This window comes from Mustelus asterias, assembly GCF_964213995.1.
Source record: "Mustelus asterias chromosome 26 unlocalized genomic scaffold, sMusAst1.hap1.1 SUPER_26_unloc_20, whole genome shotgun sequence".
NCBI lineage: Eukaryota > Metazoa > Chordata > Chondrichthyes > Carcharhiniformes > Triakidae > Mustelus > Mustelus asterias.
Genome location: NW_027590088.1, coordinates 388087 through 414917, shown reverse-complemented (window position 1 = coordinate 414917; position 26831 = coordinate 388087). Strand labels below are relative to the sequence as shown.

General features: G+C 46.5%; 1 protein-coding gene across 1 annotated transcript; it reads right to left on the bottom strand.

Moving 5' to 3' along the window:
• Window positions 1-872: 872 nt before the first annotated feature.
• On the bottom strand, window positions 873-15049 carry LOC144482124 (uncharacterized). The gene is made up of 4 exons (XM_078201353.1): window positions 15032-15049; window positions 12196-12259; window positions 9847-10518; window positions 873-946 (listed from the first exon to the last, which is right to left on the bottom strand). Exons 1-4 carry the CDS (start codon window positions 15047-15049, stop codon window positions 873-875), a joined length of 828 nt encoding a protein of 275 aa, XP_078057479.1.
• Between the last annotated feature and the right edge of the window lie 11782 nt (window positions 15050-26831).

Sequence of the window (26831 nt, the reverse complement as noted above, 5' to 3'; positions counted from 1 at the left end):
AAAAGAACCGTTAGCAAGATGCACTGTGGAAGATTAAACACTGACAATGTCTGACACAGGAATTACAGAGTGCAGCACAGTTTACCCACTCCCATTCTGAATGGGATTAGTGTCTGATAACTGCACCAAATGTACACATTACAGTCTGAGATCATCCCCAACTACAACCTCCAGACAATATCTCCCATAGGGAATGAGGGAACAGAGGTCATGTACAGTGTCTGGTGACACCAGCCGGGGTTTTTGCTGCAAACTTCAATCCCTGTCAATATTGTTCAATATTCACGCTGCAGTAACCGGTTCCCAGATGCAGACATGGGACTGACTGAACTTGTCGGAGGATCACAAAAACCAGCGCCTGCAGTAGCTGGGAGCCACCAGCAGATGGTGGCATTGTGTCACTTTAATCACCAGATAGTGAAAGAGGTTTTGAGGAGAGGCTGGTGGAGCCTTTAATTCATTCACAGAGACAGAGAGGAATCTCTGACAAGGTTGACCCATCTGCCCCCTGCTGGGTACTGTCAGAATCTCACACACACTGTTCTCTCTCTGGAGAATGATCTCTGCTGCTCCCTTTTGAAAGGAGGTTGAAGACTCTGTTGCTGAGAACACTGACAACACATTGCTGCTTAAACAATGGTTTGCAGCAATCTTTCCTTCAATGTGGAGACTAAAACTACAACAGTTTTCCAGCTGGGAAACCAGGTAAGCAGGGAAATCAGTGCCAGGCTGGAGGGGCTGATGGAATAGGGAGGGAGAGGGGCAGGAATGAAGGGTTTGGAAGGAGCTGTCGAAGATCTTCACAATTCAGGATTTCACTGTAACCGGTGGAGCAGCAATGTTTATAGATTGAAATGTTCACACTGTCACTCTCAATCCCGGTCTGCATCCCCGCAGCGACTCCAGCTGTCTCTTCCCATTTGGACTGAACCGATTAAACTCCAGCCTGAAACAGATTAAAGATGAAACAGGAAATAAACAGATTGAACAACAGAGTAAATAACAGGAGACTGGAGTTAATGGGACAAATCTTCTGGTCTCTGGATCGCCAGAGACCAGACACACATCCGAAGATGAGCATCGGGACCCTGTGGATGTCCTGACGCACTGATCGACCTGGGAATTGTCCCAGAGATATTAACGACTATTGGGGAATTCCCCAGCTGCAGTTAGAGTCAGATACTTGGGACAGATCCACAAAATTTACCTGGATAGTTACTCAGGTAATGTTAGACAGCTCACCGCCTGGACTAATACCTGAATAGCACAACCGAGGCCCCCAATAACTTCCCACCGATCCCCATACTACACCTCCCACAATCTGACTAGACCCACTCATAGAGTCATAGACGTTTACAGCATGGAAACAGGCCCTTTGGCCCATCTTGTCCATGCCATCCTTTATTTTAAATCCCGAAGCTAATCCCAATTGCCCGCATTTGGCCCATATCCCTCTATACCCATCGTACCCATGTAACTATCTAAATGCTTTTTAAAATATAAAATAGTACCCTCCTCTACTACTACCTCTGGCAGCTTGTTCCAGACACTCACCACCATCTGTGTGAAAGCATTGCCGCTCTGGACACTTTTGTATCTCTCCCCTCTCACCTTAAACCTAAGCCCTCTAGTTTTAGACTCCCCTACCTTTGGGAAAAGAGATTGACTATCTAGCTGATCTAAGTCCCTCATTATTTTATAGACCTCTATAAGGTCATGCCTCAGCCTCCTACCCTCCAAGGAAAAAGGTCCCAGTCTATTAGCCTCTCCTTATAACACAATCCATCAAGTCCCAGTCGCGTCCGAGTAAATCTTTTCTGCACTCTTTCTAGTTTAATAATATCATTTCTATAATAGGGGTGACCAGAATTGCACACAGTATTCCAAGTGTGGCCTTACCAATGTCTTGTACAACTTTAACAAGACGTCCCAAGTCCTGTATTCAATGTTCTGACCAATGCAACCAAGCATGCCGAATGCCTTCTTCATCACTCTGTCCACGTGTGACTCCACTTTCAAGGAGCTATGAACATGTACCCAGAGATCTTTTTATTCTGTAACTCTCCCCAATGCCATGGCATTAACTGAGTAAGTCCTGCCCTGGTTCAATCTACCAAAATGCATTACCTTGCATTTCTCTAAATTAAACTCCGTCTGCCATTCGTCAGCCCACTGGCCCAATTGATCAAGATCCCGCTGCAATTGGAGATAGCCTTCCTCACTGTCCACCATGCCACCAATCTTGGTGTCATCTGCAAACTTACGAACCATGCCCCCTATATTCTCATTCAAATCATTGATATAAATGACTAATAACAGTGGGCCAAGCTCTGATCCCTGAGGCACACCGCTGCTCACAGGCCTCCAGTTTGAAAAACAACTCTCTACAACCACCCTCTGACTTCTGTCAAGGAGCCAATTTTGTATCCATTAGGATACCTCACCGTTGATCCCGTGAGATTTAACTTCATGCAACAGCCTACCATGCGGTACCTTGTCAAAGGCCTTGCTAAAGTTCATGTAGACAACATCAACTGCACTGCCCTCATCTGCCTTCTTCGTTACCCCTTCAAAAAACTCAATTAAATTTGAGAGACATGATTTTCCACTCACAAAGCCATGCTGACTGTCCCTAATCAGTCCTTGTATCTCTAATGCCTGTAGATCCTGCCCCTCAAAATACCTTCCAACAATTTACCCACCACAGATGAGAGGCTCACTGGCCTGTCGTTTCCAGACTTTTCCCTGCAGCCCTTTTTAATCAAAGGCACAACATTTGCCACTCTTCAATCTTCTGGCAACTCACCTGTGACTATCGATGATACAATTATCTCGGTTAGTGGAACCGCAATTTCCTCCCTAGCCTCCCACAACGTCCTGGGATATATCTCATCAGGTTCCACAGATTTATCTACCTTGGTGTGCTTTAAGACTTCCAGCACCTCCTTCTCTGTAATATGTACACTCCTCAAGACATCAGTATTTATTTCCCCAAGTTCCCTAACATCCATGCTTTTCTCAATAGTAAATGCTGATGAGAAATATTCATTTAGGATCTCGCCCATCTCTTGTGGATACGCACATAGATTACCTTGTTGATCCTTAAGAGCCCCTACTCTCCCCCTTGTTACTCTTGTAAGCAGACACAAATTTCTGTGATTCCTTAGATTAAATATTTCTTAGAATAAAATCAAATAAATGAAACAGGACAAAGCAGCACCCAGGCACAAAATGTGAACAGACAAGGAGGTCTTTTAAAATGCAGAAACAAGGCTGACAAAGGAACTCAGGAATCACATTAGCATAACCTTCCATTTAATTTAATTGACTCCACGGATATCAGGAAGCCCTTATCAAACAGAAGGTCTCCGAGACATGAACGACTTCCCGATAAAACACCTATTGTACAAGAAACTCCGGAGATCTCAGACAATTACCACCTCCCTAGACTGGGCAATCACCAGACTTAACACATCAACTCCGCACCTAAAAACCCATTAAACAGAATGGTCAGAGTCAAATACTGTAATCAAAACATTAACATTTCAATCATACGACGTGTCAAAGTTCGAGTATAACTGCAGCCCATTGCGGCAGGCTTTCAGAGTGCTTTCGGGACAGTGCTGTTTGTATGTCCTGATTGCACCTCCGTCGACGTTAATAAAGCTGTACCGCTGTTGAACCTGACTCTGAGTCCGAAGTGGTCGTGTTCGCCCACTCGCGCTAACACTCTTTTGCCCTTTATGTATTTGTCGAATCTCTTTGGATTCTCCTTTGCCTTATCTGCCAAAACAATTTCGTGTCCCCTTTTTGCCCTCCTGATTTCTCTCTCAACTCTACTCCTACACGCCCTATACTCTTCAAGAGATTCACTTGATCCCAGCTGCCTATGCACGTCATGTACCTCGTTCTTCTTCCTGACTAGGGCCTCAATATCCCGAGTCATCCAGGGTTTGCGACTTCTGCCAGCCTTGCCCTTCACTCTGAGAGGAATGTGTTTACCCTGAACCCTGGTTAACACACTTTTGAAAGCATGCCACTTACCAGACATCCCTCTTCCTTCCCACAGACTCCCCCAATTAACGTTTGAAAGTTCCTGCCTGATACCATCGAAATTGGCCTTGCCCCAATTTCAAATATTAACTTTTGGGACAGACCCATCGTTCTCCATAGTTATCTTAAAACTAATATAATTCTGGTCACTGGTCCCAAAGTGATCCCTCACTTCTGTCACCCGCCCTTCCTAATTTCCCAAGAGGTGGTCAAGTTTTGCCCCCTCTCTAGTCGGGCCATCCACATACTGAATGAGAAATTCCTCCTGAATACGCTCAACAAATGTTTCTCCATCCAACCCTCAAATACTATGGCTGTCCCAGTCAATGTTGGGAAAATTAAAACCTCTGAATATTACCACCCTATTTTTCTTGGTGCTATCTGTAATCTCATTACATATTTGCTCCTCAATTTCCCGCTGACTATTTGGGGGCCTATCGTACAACCCTATCAAAGTGTTTTCCCCCTTCTTATTTCTCAGTTCCACCCATATAGACTCAGTGATCGAACCCTCGGATATATCCCCTCTCAGCACGGCCGTGATGCTTTCCCTAATCAAAAGTGCAACTCCCCCTTCTCTTTTACCTCCTGTTCTATCTTTTCTATAGCATCTGTACCCTGGAACATTAAGCTGCCAGTCATGTCCCTCCCTTAGCCATGTTTCAGTAATTGCTATAATATCCCAGTCCCACGTACCCATCAATGGCCTGATTTCATCTGCTTTGCCCGTCAGGCCTCTTGCATTGAAATAAATGCAGTTTAATCTGGACTTCCCTTGCTCTCTCTCTTGCTTCTGTCTGATCTGTCTGGTAGTAGGATTACTGACACTGCCTTTACTAATTAACGTGCTCTCTTTAACTTCCCTGCTGTCCTCAAACTTCTCTCTGTCTCCCTATTGCTTTGGATCCCCCGCCCAACCCCCCGCCGCCCCCGCCCCCACCCCCCCCCCCCCCCCCCCGCACCGCCCCGCCAAACTAGTTTAAACCCTCCCGAGCGGCTCTAGCAAATCTTCCCGCCAGGATGTTCGTCCCCCTCCAGTTCAAATGTAACCCATCCCTCTTGAACAGATCAGCCGTTCCCCAGAAAAGATCCCAATGATCCAAAAATCTAAATCCCTGCCCCCTGCCCCAGCTCTCAAGCCAGGCACTCATCTGCCTAATCCTCCTATTCCTACTCCCACTCGCACGTGGTACCGATAGTAGTCCTGAAATTACTACCTTCGAGGTCCTACACGTTAGCCTTCTGCCTAACTCTCTATATTGACATTGCAGGATCTCATTCCTTTTCCTATGTCGTTGGTACCAATATGTACAACGACCTCTGGCTGCTCACCTTCCCCCTGAAGGATGCCCTGCCATTGCTCAGAGACGTCCCTGGCCCTGGCACCAGGGAGGCAACACACCATCCTGGAGTCTCAATTGCAGCCACAGAAACACCTGTCTGTGCCTCTAACTAGCGAGTCCCCTATTACTACTGCTCGCTTGCTCCTTGCCCAACCCTGTCCCACAGCAGAACCAGTAAAGGCAGTGTCAGTAATCCTAGTACCAGACACATCAGACAGAAGCAAGACAGAGAGCAAGGGAAGTCCAGATTAAACTGCATTGATTTCAATGAAAGAGGCCTGATGGGCAAGGCAGATGAAATCAGGGCATTGATGTGTACATGGGACTGGGATATTATAGCAAAAACTGAAACATGGCTAACGGAGGGACAGGACTGGCAGTTTAATGTTCCAGGGTACAGATGCTATAGGAAAGAACCAGCTGTGGTGTCACAGGCCTGGCTGCTGCTGGTATCTCCCCCTGACAGGCTGTCACTCCCCTAAATCATCGCTACCTCCCTCCAGCCCGACTACCTCCCACTAGGCCTTGAACAAATCTGACTAAACCTCCCAACTTGTCCTCATCTGTCCCAACCTCTCCTGACCTGACATAGAAACATGGAAGATAGGAGCAGGCGGAGGCCGTTTGGTCCTTCGAACCTGCTCCACCATCCATCACAATCATGGCGGATCGTCCAACTCAATAGCCTAATCCTGCTTTCTCCCCATAACCTTTGATCCTGTTCACCCCGAGTGCTCTATCCAGCCGCCTCTTGAATACATTCTTGACTATATCTCTGACTTACACTGATTACTCAAGAACCAACCCCAACCCACTACTCTCCAAAGCTATTTACCAATCCCAACCCCCGACAATGCAACCACATCTGACTAAACACCCAACAACATTACCAACTCCCAGCCACCATCCAAACTGCTGATTAACCCTCCAACCCAACACAATACAACTCGACCACCCTCCCGACACCCAGAATTAATCCTTAAACCTCTCCCTAGCTCCCTGACTAACCATTCATCCAGCGACACACCAACCCATTCACTCCCCCAATCAACTAACACTTATGGAGCTCCCCGGGGTCACTGCTGTAAATAAGGTGTGCTCACTCCACTCTGCCCTGATGGAGATTGCCAGGGTCACTGTGCTGGAAATAGGGTGCGTGCTCTCTTTACCCTGACTCCACTCTGCTCTGATGGAGCTCCCCGGGGTCACTGTGCTGTAAATAGGGTGCGTGCTCGTTCTATCGCGACTCCACTCTGCCGTGATGGAGGTCGCCAGGGTCACTGTGCTGTAAATAGGGTGCGTGCTCTCTCTCTTTGACGAATCTATTCTGTTCGGATGGAGCGCCCTGGGGTCACTGTGCTGTAAATATGGTGTGTGCTCTCTCTTCCTCGACTCTAGTCTGCTGTGATGGAGCGCCCCGGGGTCACTTTGCTGTAAATAGGGTGTGTGCTCTCTCTTCCTCGACTCTAGTCTGCTGTGATGGAGCTCCCCGGGGTCACAGTGCTGTAAATAGGGTGTGTGCTCTCTCTTCCCCGACTCTAGTCTGGTCTGGTGGAGCTCCCGATGTCGCAGTGCTGAAGATTCTGGGAGAAATATGCAGCAGTTTCAGATTGGGGGGATTTTCACACATACCGACAATCTGCTTACCATTGCTGCTGCTTGGAAGATTCAGAATCATTTATATTTTAAATCCATTCATATTTTAATTGTTACACTAAAAATTAACACAAACACTCACGAGATCCATTCCAACTCCTGTAGGTCAGTATGAGGTGGCAGAGAGCAGGGACAGATTGGTCTGTGAAGGAGCTTAATCCCAGGTTCAGAAACCCCACTGAATGATTTGTACAGAGAGCGGAGGCGAGATCCTCAGCACAAGCATCTGTGAGAGCGTTATTATACAGACTGGAGACGAGAGAGAGGAATAACAGGAATCATGCTCAATCCCCAGTGTTTTATATAATACTGTTAATAACAATAATAATGTATTGCATGGGACATTCCAAAAACACAACTTGCATTTCTGTAGAATGAATAAAAACTCAATGCTGAAAATGAAATATAAATAAACTGGAAATGCTCAGCAGGTTAGCTAAATACATGTGAAGAGAGAAACAGGGGTAAAGTTTGAGCTTCCATTGGAACTGGGAACGGGCAGTGAATTGACAGGTTTGAAGTGACTGCGGTGGGTGGCTGGGGAAGAAACAAAGAAAGGACAAACTGGAATTACAGGAGTGATTAAATGATAAAAGTGATGATGGGACAGGACCATAATCACAAGATCCCCATGTCCTTACTCGGAGTGGCTCGGGAGGGACATGGGATGGTCAGTGCTTTGGGAATGCAGTTTGTGGTGAGGTTGAAGTTAATGGCTGTGATTTTACCAGAAGCTCTGAAGTCCCAGCATGGGGATTGGAAATGGGTGGTGTGTCCGTGTGGGCATGATAGGCAGAGTTATGAAGGTGATGTTGTCAGAGGCGGACAATTAACGGTTGGCAGGCAGGGGACCTGCCCACTGAGGCAGCCTGGGCAGGGGGCAGTCCCGGTTCAGGCAATGCTCGCACCATCTCCAAAGTCAGAAGTCTCGCAAAACCAGGTTAAAGTCCAACAGGTTTATTTGTTAGCAAATACCATAAGCTTCCGGAGCGCTGCTCCTTCGTCAGATGGAGTGGAAATGTGCTCTCAAACAGTGCACAGAGACACAACATCAAGTTACAGAATACTGATTAAAATGCGAATCCCTAAAGCCAGCCAGGTCTGAAAGGTACAGACAGTGTGGTTGGAGGGAGCATTAAACACAGGTTAAAGAGATGTGTATTGTCTCCAGACAGAACAGCTAGTGAGATTCTGCAAGTCCAGGAGTCAAGCTGTGGGGGTTACTGATAATGTGACATAAATCCAACATCCCGGTTTAGGCCGTCCTCATGTGTGCGGCATCTCCACCATCTCCAAAGGCAGCCTGCAGGACTTTCAAACACAGCAGCTCTGGAGGAAGCAGCGAGGGAGCTCTGCTTACTGAACGAGGGGCTGAAAGGACAGAAAGCAGAGCAAGGGTTGCTCCCCAATCACTATTTCCTCCCTGGAGGGACTCTTCCCGGCTGCTCGGGCTCGGCGGGAGGTCCTGTTCCCTCAGGATGGAAGGAGAAGATTATCCCATCGGTACAAACCAGTCTGGATGGAGATTGCTGGGAGGTGAGCAGGTTTCAGACACGTGGTTACAGAGTGAAAAAGGATCAATGTCCTGATGTGTTCTGCCACGGTGAGTCCAGCACAGCCTGATATGAGAATAAAGATGAGGGTGAAATTGCAGAAAGAACATCTCCACCCAGACACTGGCAATGCAAAAGCGGAAGCAGTTGGACAAGCTAGGAGATTGGGCAAGGAAGTGGCAGATGGAATACAATGTGGTAAAGTGTGAGGTTATGCACTTTGGAAGGAGGAATAGAGGCACAGATTATTTTCGAAATGGGAAAATGTTGAAGAAACCAGGAACACAAAGGGTCTTGGGAGTCATTGTTCAAGATTCTCTTAAGGATAACGTGCAGGTTCAGTCGGCAGTGAGGAAGGCAAATGCAATGTGAGCATTAATGTTGAGAGGGTTTGAATACAAGAGCAGGGATGTACTTCTGAGGCTGTATAAGATTGTGGTCAAGCCCCATTTGGGGTATTGTGAACCGGTTTGGCCCCATGTCTAAGGAAGGATGTGCTGGCCTTGCAAAGAGTCCAGAGGATGTTCACAAGAATGATCCCTGGATTGAAGTGCTTGTCGTGTGAGGAACGGCTGTGGACTCTGGTTCTGGTCTCGTTGGAGTTTAGAAGGATGAGGGGAGATCTTACTGAAACTTACAGGATACTGCGACACTTGGATACAGTGGATGTGGAGAGGATGTTTCCACTAGTGGGAAAAACTAGAACCAGAGGGCACAACCTCAGGCTAAAGGGACAATCCCTTTAAAACAGAGATGAGGAAGAATTTCTTCAGCCAGAGAGTGATGAATCTGCGGAACAGTTTGCCGCAGAAGGTTGTGGGCGCCAGGTCATTGAGTGTCTTTAAGACAGAAATAGATAGGTTCTTGATTAATAAGGGGATCAGGGGCTATGGGGAAAAGGCAGCAGAATGGGGATGGGGAAAAATATCAGCCATGATTGAGTGGCGGAGCAGACTCGATGGGCCGAGTGGCCTAATCCTGCTCCTATGTTTTATGGTCTTATGGTTGTAGTTGGAGCTGGTTGCTGCTGGAGCTTACTGTTGCTGGAGCTCTGGAGCAGTTTGCTGCTGGAGCTGGTTGTTGCTGGAGCTGATTGCTGCTGGAGCTGGTTGTTGTTGGAGCTGGTTGCTGCTGGAGTTGGTCGTGGCTGGAGCTGGTTGTTGTTGGAGCTGGTTGCTGCTGGAGTTGGTTGTTGCTGGAGCTGGTTGCTGCTGGAGCTGGTTGTTGTTGGAGCTGGTTGCTGCTGGAGTTGGTCGTGGCTGGAGCTGGTTGTTGTTGGAGCTTATTGCTGCTGGAGTTGGTTGCTGCTGGAGCTGTTTGCTGCTGGAGTTGGTTGTTGCTGGAGCTGGTCGTTGCTGGAGCTGGTTGCTGCTGGAGTTTCTTCCTGCTGCAATTGGTTACTGCTGGAGCTGTCTGTTGCTGGAGCTGGTTGTTGCTGGAGCTGTTTGCTGCTGGAGTTGGTTTTTGCTGGGGCTGGTTGCTGCTGGAGCTGGTTGTTGTTGGAGCTGGTTGCTGCTGGAGTTGGTCGTGGCTGGAGCTGGTTGTTGTTGGAGCTGGTTGCTGCTGGAGTTGGTTGCTGCAGGAGCTGGTTGTTGTTGGAGCCGATTGCTGCTGGAGTTGGTTGCTGCTGGAGTTGGCTGTTGCTGGAGCTGTTTGCTGCTGGAGTTGCTTGTTGCTGGAGCTGGTTGTTGCTGGAGCTGGTTGCTGCTGGAGTTTCTTCCTGCTGCAATTGTTTACTGCTGGAGCCGGCTGTTGCTGGAGCTGGTTGTTGCTGGAGCTGGTTGCTGCTGGAGTTTGGTTGCTGCTGGAGTTGGCTGTTGCTGGAGCTGTTTGCTGCTGGAGCTGGTTGTTGCTGGAGCTGGTTGTTGCTGGAGCTGGTTGTTGCTGGAGCTGGTTGCTGCTGGAGTTTCTTCCTGCTGCAATTGGTTACTGCTGGAGCTGGCTGTTGCTGGAGCTGGATGTTTCTGGAGTTTGGTTCCTGCTGGAGCACCCGCTGCTCCCATGCCCCGTCGCCGTTTACACTGAAAACAAAAAAAAATCCCTCGGAGTGAAGTGCAACACGCACTCCACCATTACAGAGGCATTTGTCGGCCCCGCAAATGCCTTTAAAATGTTCGGAACGGCAATTTACTGCTTGCGGACAAAGTAGGTGGTCCACCCTGCCCTTCATGGGTTAATGAAGGGCAGGTCATGTTTGACTAATTTGGTGGAATTCTTTGAGAACATTTCATGTGCAATGGACAATGGGGGAACCTGTGGATGTGGTGTATCTGGATTTCCAGAAAGCATTTGACAAGGTGCTGCACCAAAGACTGCTACATAGGATAAAAGTGCACAGTGTTACAGGTAACATATTAGCATGGATAGAGGATTGGTTGAGTAACAGAAAGCAAAGAGTGGGGGTAAGTGGGTGTTTTTATGGTTGGTGATCAGTGACTGGTGGTGTGCCTCAGGGATCAGTTTTTGGACAGCAATTGTTTACGATTGACATAGATGATTTGGAGTTGGGGACAAAGTGTAGTGTGTCAAAATTCGCAGATGACACTTAGATGGGTGGAAGAGCAAACTGTGCAGAGGACGCTGAAAGTCTGCAAAGGGATATCGATAGTCTAAGTGAGTGGGCGAGAGTCTGGCAGATGGGGTACAATTTTGGTAAATGTGAGGTCATCCATTTTGGTAGGAATAACAGCAAAATGGACTATTAGTTAAATGGCAAAAATGGCAGCATGCTGCTGTGCAGAGGGACCTGGGTGTCCTTGTGCAGGAATCTCAAGGAGCTGGTTTGCAGGTGCAGCAGGTAATTAAGAAGGCAAATGGAATTTTGTCCAACATTGCTAGAGGGATGAAATTTAAAAACAGCGAGATTATGTTGCAGCTGTATAAGGTGCTGGTGAGGCCACACCTGGAGTACTGCGTACAATTTTGGTCTCCTTACTTGAGAAAGGATGTACTGGCACTGGAGGGGGTGCAGAGGAGATTCACTGGGTTGATTTCGGAGTTGAGAGTGTTGGTTTATGATGAGAGACTGAGTAGACTGGGGGTATAATCATTGGAATTCAGAAGAATGAGGGGCGATCTTACAGAAACATATAAGATTATGAAGGGAATAGATAAGATTGAAGCAGGGAAGCTGTTTCCACTGGCGAGTGAAACGCGAACTCGGGGGCATAGCCTCAAAATTAGGGGAAACAGATTTAGGACTGAGTTGAGGAGGAACTTATTCAAACAAAGGGTTGTGCATCTCTGGAATTCCCTGCCCAGTGAAGCAGTTGAGGCTACCTCATTGAATGTTTTTGAGGCAAGGATAGATAATTTTTTGAACAGTAAAGGAATTAAGGGTTATGGTGAGCGGGCGGGTAAGTGGAGCTGAGTCCACGAAAAGATCAACAATGATCTTAATGAATGGCGGAGCAGGCTCGAGAGACCAGATGGCCTACTCTTGCTCCGACTTCTTATGTTCTTACTGGCTCGCCTCGGAAAAGTTTCATGGTGGGCAGGAACATCGTAGAGATAGACCCTTCAGAGGCCACCGGCCATAGCTTAATGTGATACAATGTCTCCTGCTTTGTTCCCAACGGGCTCCCACTCACCCACTTCCGTCTTCTGGGTGAGGTCCATACCGGGGTAGATCCAATTGCTCCACTTGACAGTTCGCTGCGGGCGGGGTGTGGTGCTTCACGTTGTGAACATCTGTGCTCCAATCATTGGGCCACAATGTACATGAAGTTGTGAATGCAGATTCCCCCCATTTTACAACCGCTGGAACAAAAACATGGGATCCATCAGCAACTCCTAACCTTATTTGGCCGACTATGGATTCTTTTCTAGGATCTGGAGGGCATCGGGGAAATTGCCTGATAATATCACACTGCCCTTTTCTCTCTAAATCTGTCCAGCAAGGATGCCCGTAGAGCTTTGTGGAACTACCTGCCACTGTTCGACCCGGAGGGTGTCGTTAGGAGCAACGCCTCTATCAGCCTGGAGGAGGGGATCTGCGCCCTCTACACCCTCTCAAGGGAAACATCACCAGCGCTGGACGGTCTGACAATGGAGTTCTTCAGGGCATTTTGTGACACCCTGGAGAAGGACTATTCTGTTGTCCTGAGGGTGTAGCCCCTCTCATGGCACAGGGCTGCAAATGCCCTGCTGACTCTTTGCCAGGGCTCTATAATCACGCATTGGCACCATAGTGGATCACATGATCCACTCTGAGCAATCCTCCACTACTCTGGGCTGCACCATTCGGGATAACATTCATCTGGTCTGGGGTCTAATCCATCATTCCCAGAGGGCTGCTCTGCCGAACGCCTTCCTGTCTCTTGACCAGGAGAAGGCATTCGATACGGTGAATCACGTGTATCTACTCTGGACTCTGTGGGCATTCGGTTTGGGAACACACTTTCTCGCCCGGGTCTGATTACTGTACGCTACCGAACACTGTCCCGTGAAGGTTAAAGGGTCCCTGAGGGCGTCCCTTCATTTTGGGAGAGGAGTACAACAGAGCTGCCACTTTGTGTGGCCAACTGTATTCCTGTGGCTCTTTGTGGAGGAGGTTCTCTGTTTTGACTCGACGCAGACCAGTATCGGACTAGTCCTGTTGGTAAACGTTGATGTCAGGCTCCTCATGATCCCACACCCGAGAAGGCAATTTCTGTGTTCCGGAGGGTTCCTATTTCCATGGTGGTGGGTGCGCGAGTGGGAGGAGGTGAGTGTGCGGGCAGCAGAACTGCCGTTTTACAGCTTTCTGCACACATGCTCATTTGAAACCTCCAAGTTGTGCAGCCGAAATTTGGGCAAGAATAGTCTGCATCCCCACTCCCCACTGGGGAAAACAGAGCGAGGATCTTTCACTGCACAGCTACCGTAAGAATTGACCGAATTTGATAGTAAGTGCCGTAAGAATTGACTTGCGAACTCCCCGAAATAACAGATCTGAAATTCTACATTTCGGAACTAAGAACGAATTTGGCATGAACGCACATCACCTCCGTGAAGCCTCTGCTAAGGTTGTTCTGTACGGAACAGGGTGTTAAACGATAGTTAAAGTCTAACAGCAGCCTAGATTTCAGCAGTGTCTATCAATCCCGACTAATGATAAACTCATCTATAACCCACAACCATGATAACACAGGGACTACTGCCATATTCAGGGAAGACTGAGGGAGTATGGTCAGACTCTCCGTCATTTTCACCTTTCCACCCCTCCCTGACCCTTACCATCCCATGCAGCCTTCCTAAATATGGTATTTTGTGATATTAAAATGCTGGATTGAATGGGGTTAACTGAAATTGTTTGTTCAGTGTCTGTGAATAATGTCAGTCTACGTGGAGCCGGGCGGTGTCACTGGAGGATTTCCCTCTTCTACTTATTAAGGGTTCTGTTCAGTTTGTTACAGCAAAGAATCAGCGGGAGCATCAACTCCGGCACTAACAGGGATAAGCGGCTGCATGGAGACGGGGAGGGGAGATCAGAATCTGAGAACAATGGACTGGAATGTTCCAACAATGGATCAGAATCTGAGAACAATGGACTGGAATGTTCCAACAATGGATCAGAATCTGGGAACAATCCATCGGAATATTCCACCCCCACCACCCCTGCCACCTTTAGATTTTAATACATGTGGAAATTTTGCACTGGCTCTTTACTTCCTGTCAGGTGATGGATTTTATAGGTTATCACTCTCATTGCAGATTCTTTATGTACTCTTGTTCATTCAAGGATTTTACTATCCCATCCTGGCAATGATTGGTATCCCTGGTAAGTCTCCCTGTGCAGTAATTAATTCTATAAAGCCTATTTAACTCTATTCATAATCTTGCGATTTACTCTGCACTGTTACTTTTGTTATTCTGGCTGTTGCGTCTCTATATTCATTCATGAAACACGCGCAACACGGAACACTGTTCAGTGTTTTTGATCGTTCAGGTTATCTGAATATCTCCCATTGTGGTTTCTGGTTTGTTTCTGTATCAAAGATTATATGTGTAAACCATTTTCATTGTATTACTCTGTTTGTTATTTCAGTCTTAGGGAAATGGACATTGACTTCCGTTCCACTTCCAATCTCGGTTCCCGATCCACTGGCAGTATTCCTGGACCTGAGTCCAGCGCAGCTCATTGCAACATCTGTCCGTGCTTTGGCTCAGAGCTGATTACTGACATTGTATCATTCCATGATTAATCCTGTCTACTGTCATCTCCGGAATATCATCCTTTGGCTCCACTCAGCTGTTCTTGCGAGTTCCAGACACAATATTCCAATTATTTGCTGACAAGCTTCCCATATATAAGCCTGCTGAAAAAATCTCATCCAAAGCACTGCTGTCCACTCCCCAACTCAGCAAATCCAATTTACTCATCATCCTGTGCTCGCTGAACTCTATCACCAGCTGAACAGGTAAACCCTTAATTTTCTCACTCACCTGATCAAATCCCTCCATGATTTTTCGGTCTGATTTGTCCCACTCTGTATCCGTTTTCCAAAATGTCTCTGTTCACATTTATACAGAGCCTAAAAACACCCACTCCACAAAGTCTCCACATCCCCAGTCCCGAAAACATATATCACCCTGACACCAATATTCCATGGTACAGCTCCTCTTTTACCCGTGCTATGTAATTCTAGATGATGTTCATATTCCCATTCTTGTGTTCGAATGTCTCCTGCAATCTGTCACATTCTCTTTTCCTAGATCTGTAGAGGCCGTTATCTTTAAGAATTTGTCAAATTCACTGATCAAAGTGAATTTCTGTTCCTCTGAATCTTGGACTTGTACTTTGTGCTCTGCAGACTCATTGGTGCCAGCGTGACAGAGTTCTGAATACAGGAAATCCTGTGGGTTATGTTCCTCGTGTCCTCATGTTGCACAGGGAGTTTCAGCAGATCTGGCACATGTCTCTGAAACTTGGACAGTGTCTGTCCACTGAACACATGTGTGAGTCTCTCTCTGCTCAAAGCGTGTTCAGCAACACGAGTAACCCATGCCAGTGTTACTTAAAAGGTCCAGGCATCACACTTGCAACTGATGGGCTTTTGACTCCTGTGATTGGAGCGTTAGTGGAGGTGTTGTTCGTGGGTTTCTGGAGGTTGCATGGTGAGCTTCTGCATACATTCAGACAGGACAGTGGATCTTGTGTCCCAACTCTGGGTGATGTTTGGGGACTGTAGTTACAGTGCGTCTGGCTCTCTGACATGACCACAAAATGGAGTTGAGGCTGCAGAGAAGGAAAGTTCAGTAAAAAGTTACAAGGAGGGGGGCTCTGTCACGCCCACCCCGGGGTTCCCAGAAACGGTGGAATTATCACCCGCATTTTTTTAACCCGATCATGGGCTGTGGGCACCACTGGCTGAGCAATCATTTGTCCTGCAACCCTACTTGCCCTGTTGGAGAATACCAGAGGGCATTTAAGTGACAAGCACATCTGCTATGTTGGGATTCGAACCTGGGTACCACGGGCATTGTTCTGGGTAACTGGATAACTAGTCCAGTGACAATCCCATTGCACCGCATTTTCATTATACGTTTCTCTCTTTCATTTCTATCTGATTGGGAACATAGGAACACATGACTTAGGAAGCAGCAGTAGGCAAATTTACCACTTCCAGCCTGCCCCGCCATTCAATTAGACCACTGCGAATCTCTCCCTGCACTCCAATCTACCTCCCTATCTATTCACCATATCCCTTTCACACTTTTTTATAATGAAATATATATCTGTGTCCTTCTTGAAACCGTTTAATGATTCAGACTCCACTGAGCTATGAGATAGCGAGTTCAACAAATTCATCACCCTCTGGGCGGACCAGTTTCTCCTCACTCAGTTTTAATTCTGCCTCCTCTCAAACTGTACCTGTCACCTGTAACTCTAGATTTCGCCACAAGGGGGACATTTGGTCTACATATACTTTATGAATCCCTTTAGCATTTTACGTATCACAATAATATCCACTCACAACGTTCTAAATTCCAGTGCATATAAGCCCAAGCGTTTAAATCTCTCCTCATACGTTATACGTTTTAACCCCAGAATCATTCTGGTGAACCTCCTCTGAACAAACTCCAATGTCACCACCTCCTTCCCCAGATAAGGGCACCAAAACGGGGAACAATACTCCAGATGTGGTCCCAGCAGCAGACTAACAATTGTAACATTTCTCGACTTTAATTCTCTAGTCCTTTTGCAAAAAATGCCAACATGCCATTTGCCTTTTTTTTACTAAAAGCTGCACCTGTATTCAGATATTTTGAGATTCATGAACAAAGACACCCAGCCGCATTTTGAATCTGCCTTCCGTTTAGATAACAATTTGCCTTGGCATCTTTTCTGACAAAATGGATAACGTCACACCTATCCACATTAAACTCCATCTGGCAGATTTTGGTCCACGGTCGTAGCATATCTATAATCATCTGCCAAATCTTTATATTTTCTTCAGTGCCTGATTTTCGAACTATTTCATCCAGGGTTTTTGTTACGTTACGCATTGTCACTGCTTGCAGATCATTTATATACATTGTAAACAGATGAGATCTGTGGACTCGCCAATGCGGCACACCAATAAGTGCATTTCACCTGCCAGAGATGGACCTATTTATCCCCGACTCTCTGCTTTCTGTCAATCAGCGAATCTGCAATCCAATCCAGTACTCTACCCTAGTCCCCTGCAATCTCTCCTTCGGGATCAGTCTTTCATGCAGCACCTTGTCAAACACCTTTTGGAAGTCCAGATGTACCACAACCTCAGGTTCCCCACTATCCAGCTTGCTAGTTATGTCCTCAAATAACTCAAGCAAATTTGTCAAGCATGACTTAACCTTTATAAATCCATGCTGACAATGGTGGATTGACAATCGTCATTCCAAATGCTCAACTGCCTCCTCCTTAATGATTGATTCCAGCATCTTCCCCACCACTGAGGTCGAGCTAACCAGCCTATCGTTTCCTACATTTTGCCTCTCTCCCTTTTTGAATAGGGACATCACATTCGCTTGTTTCCAATCCAGCGGGACATTAACAGAATCCATTATCTCTGCTGCCAATTTCATTAATACCGTAGACAGCAGGCCATCATGTCCTGGAAATTTAGAATCAAGAACAAAGAAAATTACAGCACACAGAAAGGTCGTTCGGCCCTCCAAGCCTGCACCGACAAAGCTACACAACCTAATTTAACCCCCCTGCTCCTCTGGGACCATATCATTCTCTTCCATTCATATTCCTGTATTTGTCAAGGCGCCCCTTAAAAGTCACTATCATATCTATTTCTACTACCTTCCCTAGCAGCGGGTTGCAGACACCCACCACTCTCTGTGTAAGTTATCTGTCCTTAATCCCAGAACATTATTCAATACCTTGTCCCGGGTGATGCTTATTGCACCAAGTTTATCGACATTAACTGCAGTTTTTGGAAATTATTCTTTATTCTCTACCTTGAAGACAGAGAGAAAATATTGGTTTAATGCGTCCGCCATCTCCGTGTTCCCCATTATTACTTCACCAGTATTTTCATCGAAAGGGCTAACATTTGCTTTAGCTATTCACTTCCTCTTTATGCACTGATAGAAGCTTTTGGTAACAGTATTTATGCTTTCTGCTGCTTTCCATTCGTCGTTCATCTTTATTTTTTGTAGCCTTTTGCGGAATCATAAAGTTCTCCCAATCGTCCATCTTGCCACCAGCCTTGGCAGTTTGGTATGCACCTTATTTGCCTTTGTGCCCCCTATGACTTTCTTGCTTAGCCATGAATTGTGTTTCTTCTCTTTATAATTCCTGTTTCTCTCAGGAAAATCCTTTAATTTAAAGGTATTCAATATCTCCCTGGACATCCTCCATTGTTCGTTAACTGCCCTGCACTCAATTGCTTCTGCCCAGCCTCCTTGGGCCAACTCTTTCCTCAGGCCTGTATAATCACCTCTGCCAAACTTTAAAACATTACGATGGCACATTGTCTTCTCTCGCTCAATCTGAATCAGAAATCCTTGCACGTGGTGATCACTTGTGCCAAGGATGTTTCATGACAAAACTGTTTACCATCCCTTCCACAGTGCATAAAACTAAATGTAACATAGCCCGCTCCCTCACATGTTCCATCACATATTACTTTAAAAACAATACCTCATACGCTATATGAAATCTCCCTCGAGGCAACATTTCCAATTTCATTAATCCAGCTAATATGCATTTAAAATCACCCATGATTTCCTTTGTGCTGTGCTCCCAAGCCCTCATTATTTCTTGATTGAAACGATGTTCAACTTTGGAGGTATTGCTCGGGTGCCTGCAAATAAGTCCGACTTAGGATTTTCTTTTTTCATTTGTTTCAATTTCCACCCACATTGATTCAACATGTTGGTCCTTCGTGCCATTGTCATTTCTTAATGCAGCCTTGATGTCGCCTTTAAGCAATAAAGCAAATATACCTCCTGTTTCATCGATGTGTGTGTACGTGGGAGAGATTGTGTTTGTGTCTAAATTGCTTCTGTCAATGTGTGAGAGTCTATGTTGTCTCTCTCGATGTGAGAGAGAGAGAGACTGAGTGTGTATTTATAATTTCCGAAAGATGTGTGTGTGTGAGAGATTGTCTGTGTATCTTTATTGTCTTTGTCAATGTGTGTTTGTGAGAGAGATTGTGTTGGTCTATGTTGGCTCTACAGTTGTGTGCGAGTGTGAGAGTTTGTGTCTGTCTATATTGTCTTTGTCAATGTGTTTATGTTAGAGAGATTGTGTGTGTGTCAAAATTGTCTCTATTGATGTGTGCATGTGTGAGAGAGATTGCCTGCCTGTCGTTATTGACCCTATCAATGTTTGTGAGAGAAATTGTGTGTGTCCAAATTGTCTTTATCGATGTGTGTGTGTGTGAAGTTGTACGTCTATCTGTATTGTCTCTGCAAGGTTTGTGCGCGAGAGAGATTGTGTTTGTGTCTATATTGTCTCTATCGATGTGTGTGTGAGAGAGAGATTGTGTCAGAATCCATATTGTCTCTATCGATGTGTGTGAGAAAGATTGTGTGTGACTATATTGTCCCTATCTCTGTATGAAAAAGATTGCGGATACATATATTGACTCTATCAATGCATTGCGTGTGAGCGACAGTGATTTTGTGTGTCTATATTGCCTGTGTCAGTGTGCGTGAGTGCCTGTAGTTCTGCGGGGAGTTGGAAAAGTTTTGAGTGTTTTTACGTTTGTGAGTGTGTTTGTGTTTGAATGTTTTCCTTCTATCAGCCAATCCAGTAGAGCGCAGGAGAGTAACTTCACTGAGGAGCATTCTGGGAGATGTTGGCGCAGTCACTTGAATGCATACTGGGTAGAGGAAGAACTGCTGCCAAGGAGTGCGATAGCCTGAGAAACCACCTCCCTGTTTCCCTCCCTCCCTCCCTCATCCTCCTCCAAACATAAAATTGCACGATGAGGAGGACAAAATAGATAAAAGATAGGTGTGGTCTGACGCTGCTGCAATAGCAGAGATCACAAGGGAAAGAGCTGATTGGTCAGTAAAAATGTGGGTTAAGTGTTTACTCATGTTATCACTTACTGTCTCCGAAGTAATTTCTGTATGTGTTGTTTGTAAACGTTATATTGTGTAGTAACGAGGAGCAGGAAAGAAGGGCCCTCCAGAATTATATATAAGCTGAAGCAAAAATATTTCAATCGTTTAATTTAAAGCGCTAAGACATGACAGGAGAGCTCCAAGCCATGGTCTGCTGTCCGCGCTCCATGGGGGAGGGCGGGAACGTTTTCAGTGCCTGGGGACAACATGTATGCAGGACGTGTCTCCAGCTAGAGCTCCTGCAAGTCTCAGTGTCGAGCGGCAGCTGTGGACAAAGTGTTGCATCCGCGAGGCGGAGAGTACCGTTCTTAGCAAGTATAGAGAGGTCACACCGCAGGGTCAGAGTCCACAGGCAGAAGGAAATGAGGAAAGCACAAGGCAGAGCACGAAAGCTAGGCAGACAGTGCAGGAATCTCCTGTGGCTATTCCCCAACAAAACAGGTATACCGTTTAGGATACTGTTGAGAGGAATAGCCTTTTAAGGGAAAACAGCAAAACCCAAATCCATTGCACCATGTTGGTTCTGCTGGAGAGCGGAGAAGTACCAATTGTGGGACTGCAATAGCTATAGAACATTCAATCGTAAGCGAAAATAGACAGTCGTTTCTGTGGCCGTAAACGAGTCTCGAGGATGGTATGTTACCTCCCTGCTGCTGGGTCAAGCATAATTCCAAGTGGCTGCAGGGCAATCTGAAGAGGTAGGGAGTGGTCTTAGTACACGTTGGTACAAGCGACATCGGTGAAAAAGTGATGAGGTCCTAAAATAAGAAGACGGGCAGCTTGGAGGAAGCTAAAAAGAAAGAACCCAAAGATAGTGATCTCCGGATTATTACCACTGACACATGCTAGTCAGAGTAGAAACACTAGGTTCTATTGTGTGAAGACATGACTAAAAGGATGGTCTGATGGGGAAAGTTTAAGATTCTAGGGCATTGAGACTGGTTCTGTGGCGGGATGGGCCTATTCAAACTGGACGGGTAATAATATTTGGGCAGGATAGGGACTGATGATATGGATGGAGATAAGGAATAGTAGGGGGAGAAAGACACTAGTAGGCGTGGTCTATAGGCCCCCAAATAATAATGTTGAGGTGGGGAGGGCTATAAACAAGCAAATAATGGATGCGTGCAAAAACGGAACGGCAATAATCATGGGGGATTTTAACCTGCATATTGATTGGCTGACTCAAGTTGGACGTGGTGGGATGGAGGAAGAGTTCTTAGAATGCTGTCGGGATAGTTTCCTTGAACAGTATGTTACAGAACCTACAAGGGAAAGAGTTATCTTAGATCTGGTAATGTGTAACGATGATGTGGAGATGCCGGCGTTGGACTGGGGTAAACACAGTAAGAGGTTTAACAACACCAGGTTAAAGTCCAACAGGTTTATTTGGTAGCAAAAGCCACACAGGCTTTCGGAGCTGCAAGCCCCTTCTTCAGGTGAGTGGGAATTCTGTTCACAAACAGAGCATATAAAGACACAAACTCAATTTACATGAATAATGGTTGGAATGCGAATACTTACAACTAATCAAGTCTTTAAGAAACAAAACAACGTGAGTGGAGAGAGCATCAAGACAGGCTAAAAAGATGTGTATTGTCTCCAGACAAGACAGCCAGTGAAACTCTGTGGGAGTTACAAATAGTGGGACATGAACCCAATATCCCGGTTGAGGCCGTCCTCGTGTGTGCGGAACTTGGCGATCAGTTTCTGCTCAGCGACTCTGCGCCGTCGTGTGTCGCAAAGGCCGCCTTGGACAACGCTTACCCGAATATCAGAGGCCGAATGCCCGTGACCGCTGAAGTTCTCCCCAACAGGAAGAGAACAGTCTTGCCTGGTGATTGTCGAGCGGTGTTCATTCATCCGTTGTCGCAGCGTCTGCATAGTTTCCCCAATGTACCATGCCTCGGGACATCCTTTCTTGCAGCGTATCAGGTAGACAACGTTGGCCGAGTTGCAAGAGTATGTACCGTGTACCTGGTGGATGGTGTTCTCACGTGAGATGATGGCATCTGTGTCGATGATCCGGCACGTCTTGCAGAGGTTGCCCTGGCAGGGTTGTGTGGTGTCATGGTCACTGTTCTCCTGAAGGCTGGGTAGTTTGCTGCGGACAATGGTCTGTTTGAGGTTGTGCGGTTGTTTGAAGGCAAGAAGTGGAGGTGTGGGGATGGCCTTGGCGAGATGTTCGTCTTCACCAATGACATGTTGAAGGCTCCGGAGGAGATGCCGTAGCTTCTCCGCTCCGGGGAAGTACTGGACAACAAAGGGTACTCTGTCCACTGTGTCCCGTGTTTGTCTTCTGAGGAGGTCGGTGCGGTTTTTCGCTGTGGCGCGTTGGAACTGTTGATCAATGAGTCGAGCGCCATATCCTGTTCTTATGACGGCATCTTTCAGCGTCTGGAGGTGTCTGTTGCTATCCTCCTCATCCGAGCAGATCCTGTGTATACGGAGGGCTTGTCCGTAGGGGATGGCTTCTTTAACGTGTTTAGGGTGGAAGTTGGAGAAGTGGAGCATCGTGAGGTTATCCGTGGGCTTGCGGTACAGTGAGGTGCTGAGGTGACCGTCCTTAATGGAGATGCGTGTGTCCAAGAATGCAAACGATTCCGGAGAGTAGTCTATGGTGAGTCTGATGGTGGGATGGAACTTGTTGATGTCATCATAGAGTTGTTTCAGTGATTGTTCACCATGAGTCCAAAGGAATAAAATTTCATCAATGTATCTAGTGTATAGCATCGGTTGAAGGTCCCGTGCTGTGAATAAGTCTTGTTCGAACCTGTGCATGAAGATGTTGGCATATTGAGGTGCGAATTTTGTCCCCATGGCTGTTCCGTGTGTCTGGATGAAGAACTGGTTGTTGAAGGTGAAGATATTGTGGTCCAGGATGAAGCGGTTGAGATGTAAAATTGCATCTGCAAACTGGCAGTTGTTGGCGCTGAGCACTGAGGCCGTTGCAGCAATGCCATCGTCATGGGGGATGCTGGTGTAGAGTGCCGAGACATCCATTGTGACGAGGAGCGCTCCTGGTTCAACTGCTCCATGTGTGCCGAGTTTCTGTAGGAAGTCCGTCGTGTCGCGACAAAAGCTGGGGGTTATTTGTACAATGGGTTTCAGGATGCCCTCTACATAGCCGGAGAGGTTCTCGCACAGGGTCCCAATGCCCGATACGATGGGACGGCCGGGTGTGTTTGCCTTGTGTATGTTCGGGAGGCAGTAGAGATCTCCAACGCGGGGAGTACGTGGAATGAGAGCACGGAGGGTGTTCTGACGGTCTGGATCAAAGGTCTTGATCAGAGTGTTGAGTTGACGGGTGTGTTCTTTGGTCGGATCTGCAGGTAACTGTCTGTAGTGTTCCTCGTTGTTTAGTTGTCGGTACACTTCTTTGTAAACCGTTCTGTACAGTATGACGATGGCCCCTCCTTTGTCTGCTGTTTTGATGACAATGTTGCGGTTGGTCTTGAGAGCGTGGATGGCGTTACGTTGTGCTTGGGTGATGTTCGGGGCTGTCTTGTGAGTGCGGCTGATGAATTTGGTGTTGACGCACCTCCTGACGGCTTGGGCATACATGTCAAGCACTGCGGATCTCTCTGTCGGCTGTTCCGGTTCATTGGCTGTCCCATTGTGTTCGTTGTTTGCCTCTTGGGGTTTGTGGAAGAACTCCCTCAGTGTGTAACGAGACAGGTAGAATTAAGGACCTTCTTGCGAAGGGCCCTCTTGGGTCGAGTGATCACAATATGGTCGAATTTCTGGTGCAGTTGGAGGGGGAGAAAGTAGGGTCCCAATCCAATGTCCTCTTCTTGAACAGAGGGGAGTACGATAGGATGAGGGCTGAATTGGCTGCGGTGGACTGGGAGAGCAGACTGGTACGTAGAACAGCTGACGAACAATGGAGGATTTTTAAGGAGATCTTTTTCAGTACTCAGCAAAAATATCTTCCGGTGAAAAAGAAGGACTGTAAGAAAAGGGATAACCAGCCGTGGATAACGAAGGAAATAAAGGAGAGTATTAAATTCAAAACCAATGCGTACAGAGTGGCCAAAAATAGTGGAGACTTAGAAGATGGGGAAAGCTTTAAAAAACAACAAAGAATGACTAAGACAGCGATAAAGAAAGGAAAGATAGATTATGAAACTAAACTAGCTCTAAATATAAAAAATAATAGTAAAAGTTTTTACAAATATATAAAAAGGAATAGAGTGGCTAGAGTGAATGTTGGACCCTTGGAAGACGAGAGGGGGGATTTAATAGTGGAAAACGAGGAAATGGCTGAGACTTTAAATAGGTTTTTTGTGTCGGTCTTCATGGTGGAAGACACAAATAGTTTACCGAATATTAACGATAGAGGGTTGGTAGGAGGAGAGGTACTCAATACAATTATTGTTACTAGAGAGGCCGTGCTTGGTAGACTAACGGGACTGAAGGTGGACAAGTCCCCGGGCCTGGATGGAATGCATCCCAGGGTACTGAAAGAAATGTCAGAGGTAATTGCGGATGCGTTAGTGGTTATTTATCAAAATTCACTGGACTCTGGGGTAGTGCCGGCTGATTGGAAAACGGCTACTGTTATGCCACTGTTTGAAAAAGGAGGTAGACAAAAGGCGGGTAACTACAGGCCGGTTAGCTTAACGTATGTAGTTGGGAAAATGCTGGAATCCATCATTAAAGAAGAAATAGCAGGCCATCTGGATAAGAATGGTTCAATCAAGCAGACGCAGCATGGATTCATGAGAGGAAAGTCGTGTTTGATGAGCTTACTGGATTTTTCTGAAGATGTGACTACTGCGTTTGACACAGGGGAACCGGTGGATGTGGTGTTTTTGGATTTCAAAAAGGTGTTCGATAAGATGCCTCACAAAAGGTTACTGCGGAAAATTGGGGCACACGGAGTTGGGGGTAGGGTGTTAGTGTGGATTGGGGATTGACTATCCAAAAGGAAGCAGAGAGTTGGAATAAATGGGTGCTTTTCTGGTTGGCAGGCGGTGACTAGTGGCGTGCCGCAGGGATCGGTACTGGGGCCTCAACTGTTTACTATTTACACAGATGATCTGGAGGAGGGGACTGAGTGTAGGGTAACAAAGTTTGCAGACGACACGAAGATAAGTGGGAAAGTGAATTGCGTGGAGGAAGCAGAAGGTCTGCAGAGGGATTTGGGTCGGCTGCGTGAGTGGGCGAGGATCTGGCAGATGGAGTACAACTTTGGGAAATGTGAGGTTATTCACTTTGGAAGAAATAATAGCAAATTGGGTTATTATTCAAATGGAAAGAAATTCCAACATGCTACTGTGCAAAGGGACCTGGGGTCCTTGTGCATGAGTCGCAAAAACTCAGTCTGCAGGTACAACAGGTGATCAAGAAGGCAAATGGGATGTTCGCATTTATCGCGAGGAGGATAGAATATAAAAGCAGAGAAGTCTTGCTGCATCTGTACAGGGCATTGGTGAGGCCGCAGCTGGAATACTGTGTGCAGTTTTGGTCCCCTTATTTGCAAAAGGATTTATTGGCCTTGGAGGGAGTGCAGAAAAGGTTCACCAGGTTGTTACCAGAGATGAGGGGTGTTGACTATGAGGAGAGACTGAGCAGATTGGGTTTGTATTCGTTGGAATTTACAAGGCTGAGGGGGGATCTGATAGAGACCTATAAGATAATGAAGGGGCTGGATAGGGTAGGAGTGGAGAGATTCGTTCCACTTAGAAAGGAAACCAGAACTAGAGGGCACAGCCTCAAAATAAAGGGGGGTCAGTTTAGGACAGAGTTGAGGAGGAACCTTTTCTCTCAGAGGGTGGTGAATCTATGGAATCCTCTGCCCACTGAAGTGGTGGAGGCTACCTCGTTGAATATGTTTCAGTCACGGGTAGATGGATTTCTGATCGGTAGGGGAATTAAGGGATATGGAGTGCAGGAGGGTAAGTGGAACTGATTCACTTCAGATTAGCAATGATCTTACTGAATGGCGGGGCAGGCTCGAGGGGCTAGATGGCCTACTCCTGCTCCTATTTCTTATGTTCTTATGGTATCCTCGGGAGAGGGAGGAGGGTGTCCTTGCTATTGTATTTGGGGAGGGTTTGAACAAATATGGCAGGGAGATGGAAACCTTTGCAAGGATTCACAGCAGTGTGACTTTATGATAACAGGAATAGCAGCAAGGAGAATGAGGAACGCGATATACAGAGAAACAAAAAGCCAGAGCGAGATAAGAACTGAATAAAAATACATGGGAAATAAAAAGAAACGGTCAAGATGCCCAGCTGAAGGCGTTGCATCTGAATGCTCGGAGCATTCGAAACAAAATAGATGAATCAGTTGCACAGATAGATGTAAATTGGTACAAAGTAGTTGGCATTAAGGAGAAGTGGCTCCTCGTTGACCAAGGATTGGAATTAAACATTGAGGGTTATTCATTGCTTAGGAAGGATGGATAGAAAGGAAAATGCGGTGGAGTTGCATTGCTGATCAAAGATTATATTCATACTATATTGAGGAGAACATTAGCAGAGATGATGTGGAACCCGTATCGGTCGAGTTAACAAACAACAACGGGCAAAAAAAACCATTTGTGAGTATGTTTAACAGACCACGCAACATTCATGGTAATATTGGTAAAATCATTACACAGGAAGTAAATGATGCATATGTTCAAGGAACATCTGTGATTAAGGGCGACTTGAATCTGCATATT

What these genes read in the sequence shown, in the direction of transcription:
- LOC144482124 (XM_078201353.1), bottom strand. An exon ending in CACCCAGAAGACGGAAGTGG is followed by an intron (nt 10,519 to 12,195) that starts GTGAGTGGGAGC and finishes CAATTGCAGCAG; the next exon opens with GAAGAAACTCCAGCAGCAAC. An exon ending in AGCCACGACCAACTCCAGCA is followed by an intron (nt 947 to 9,846) that starts GCAACCAGCTCC and finishes AATCTGTTTCAG; the next exon opens with GCTGGAGTTTAATCGGTTCA.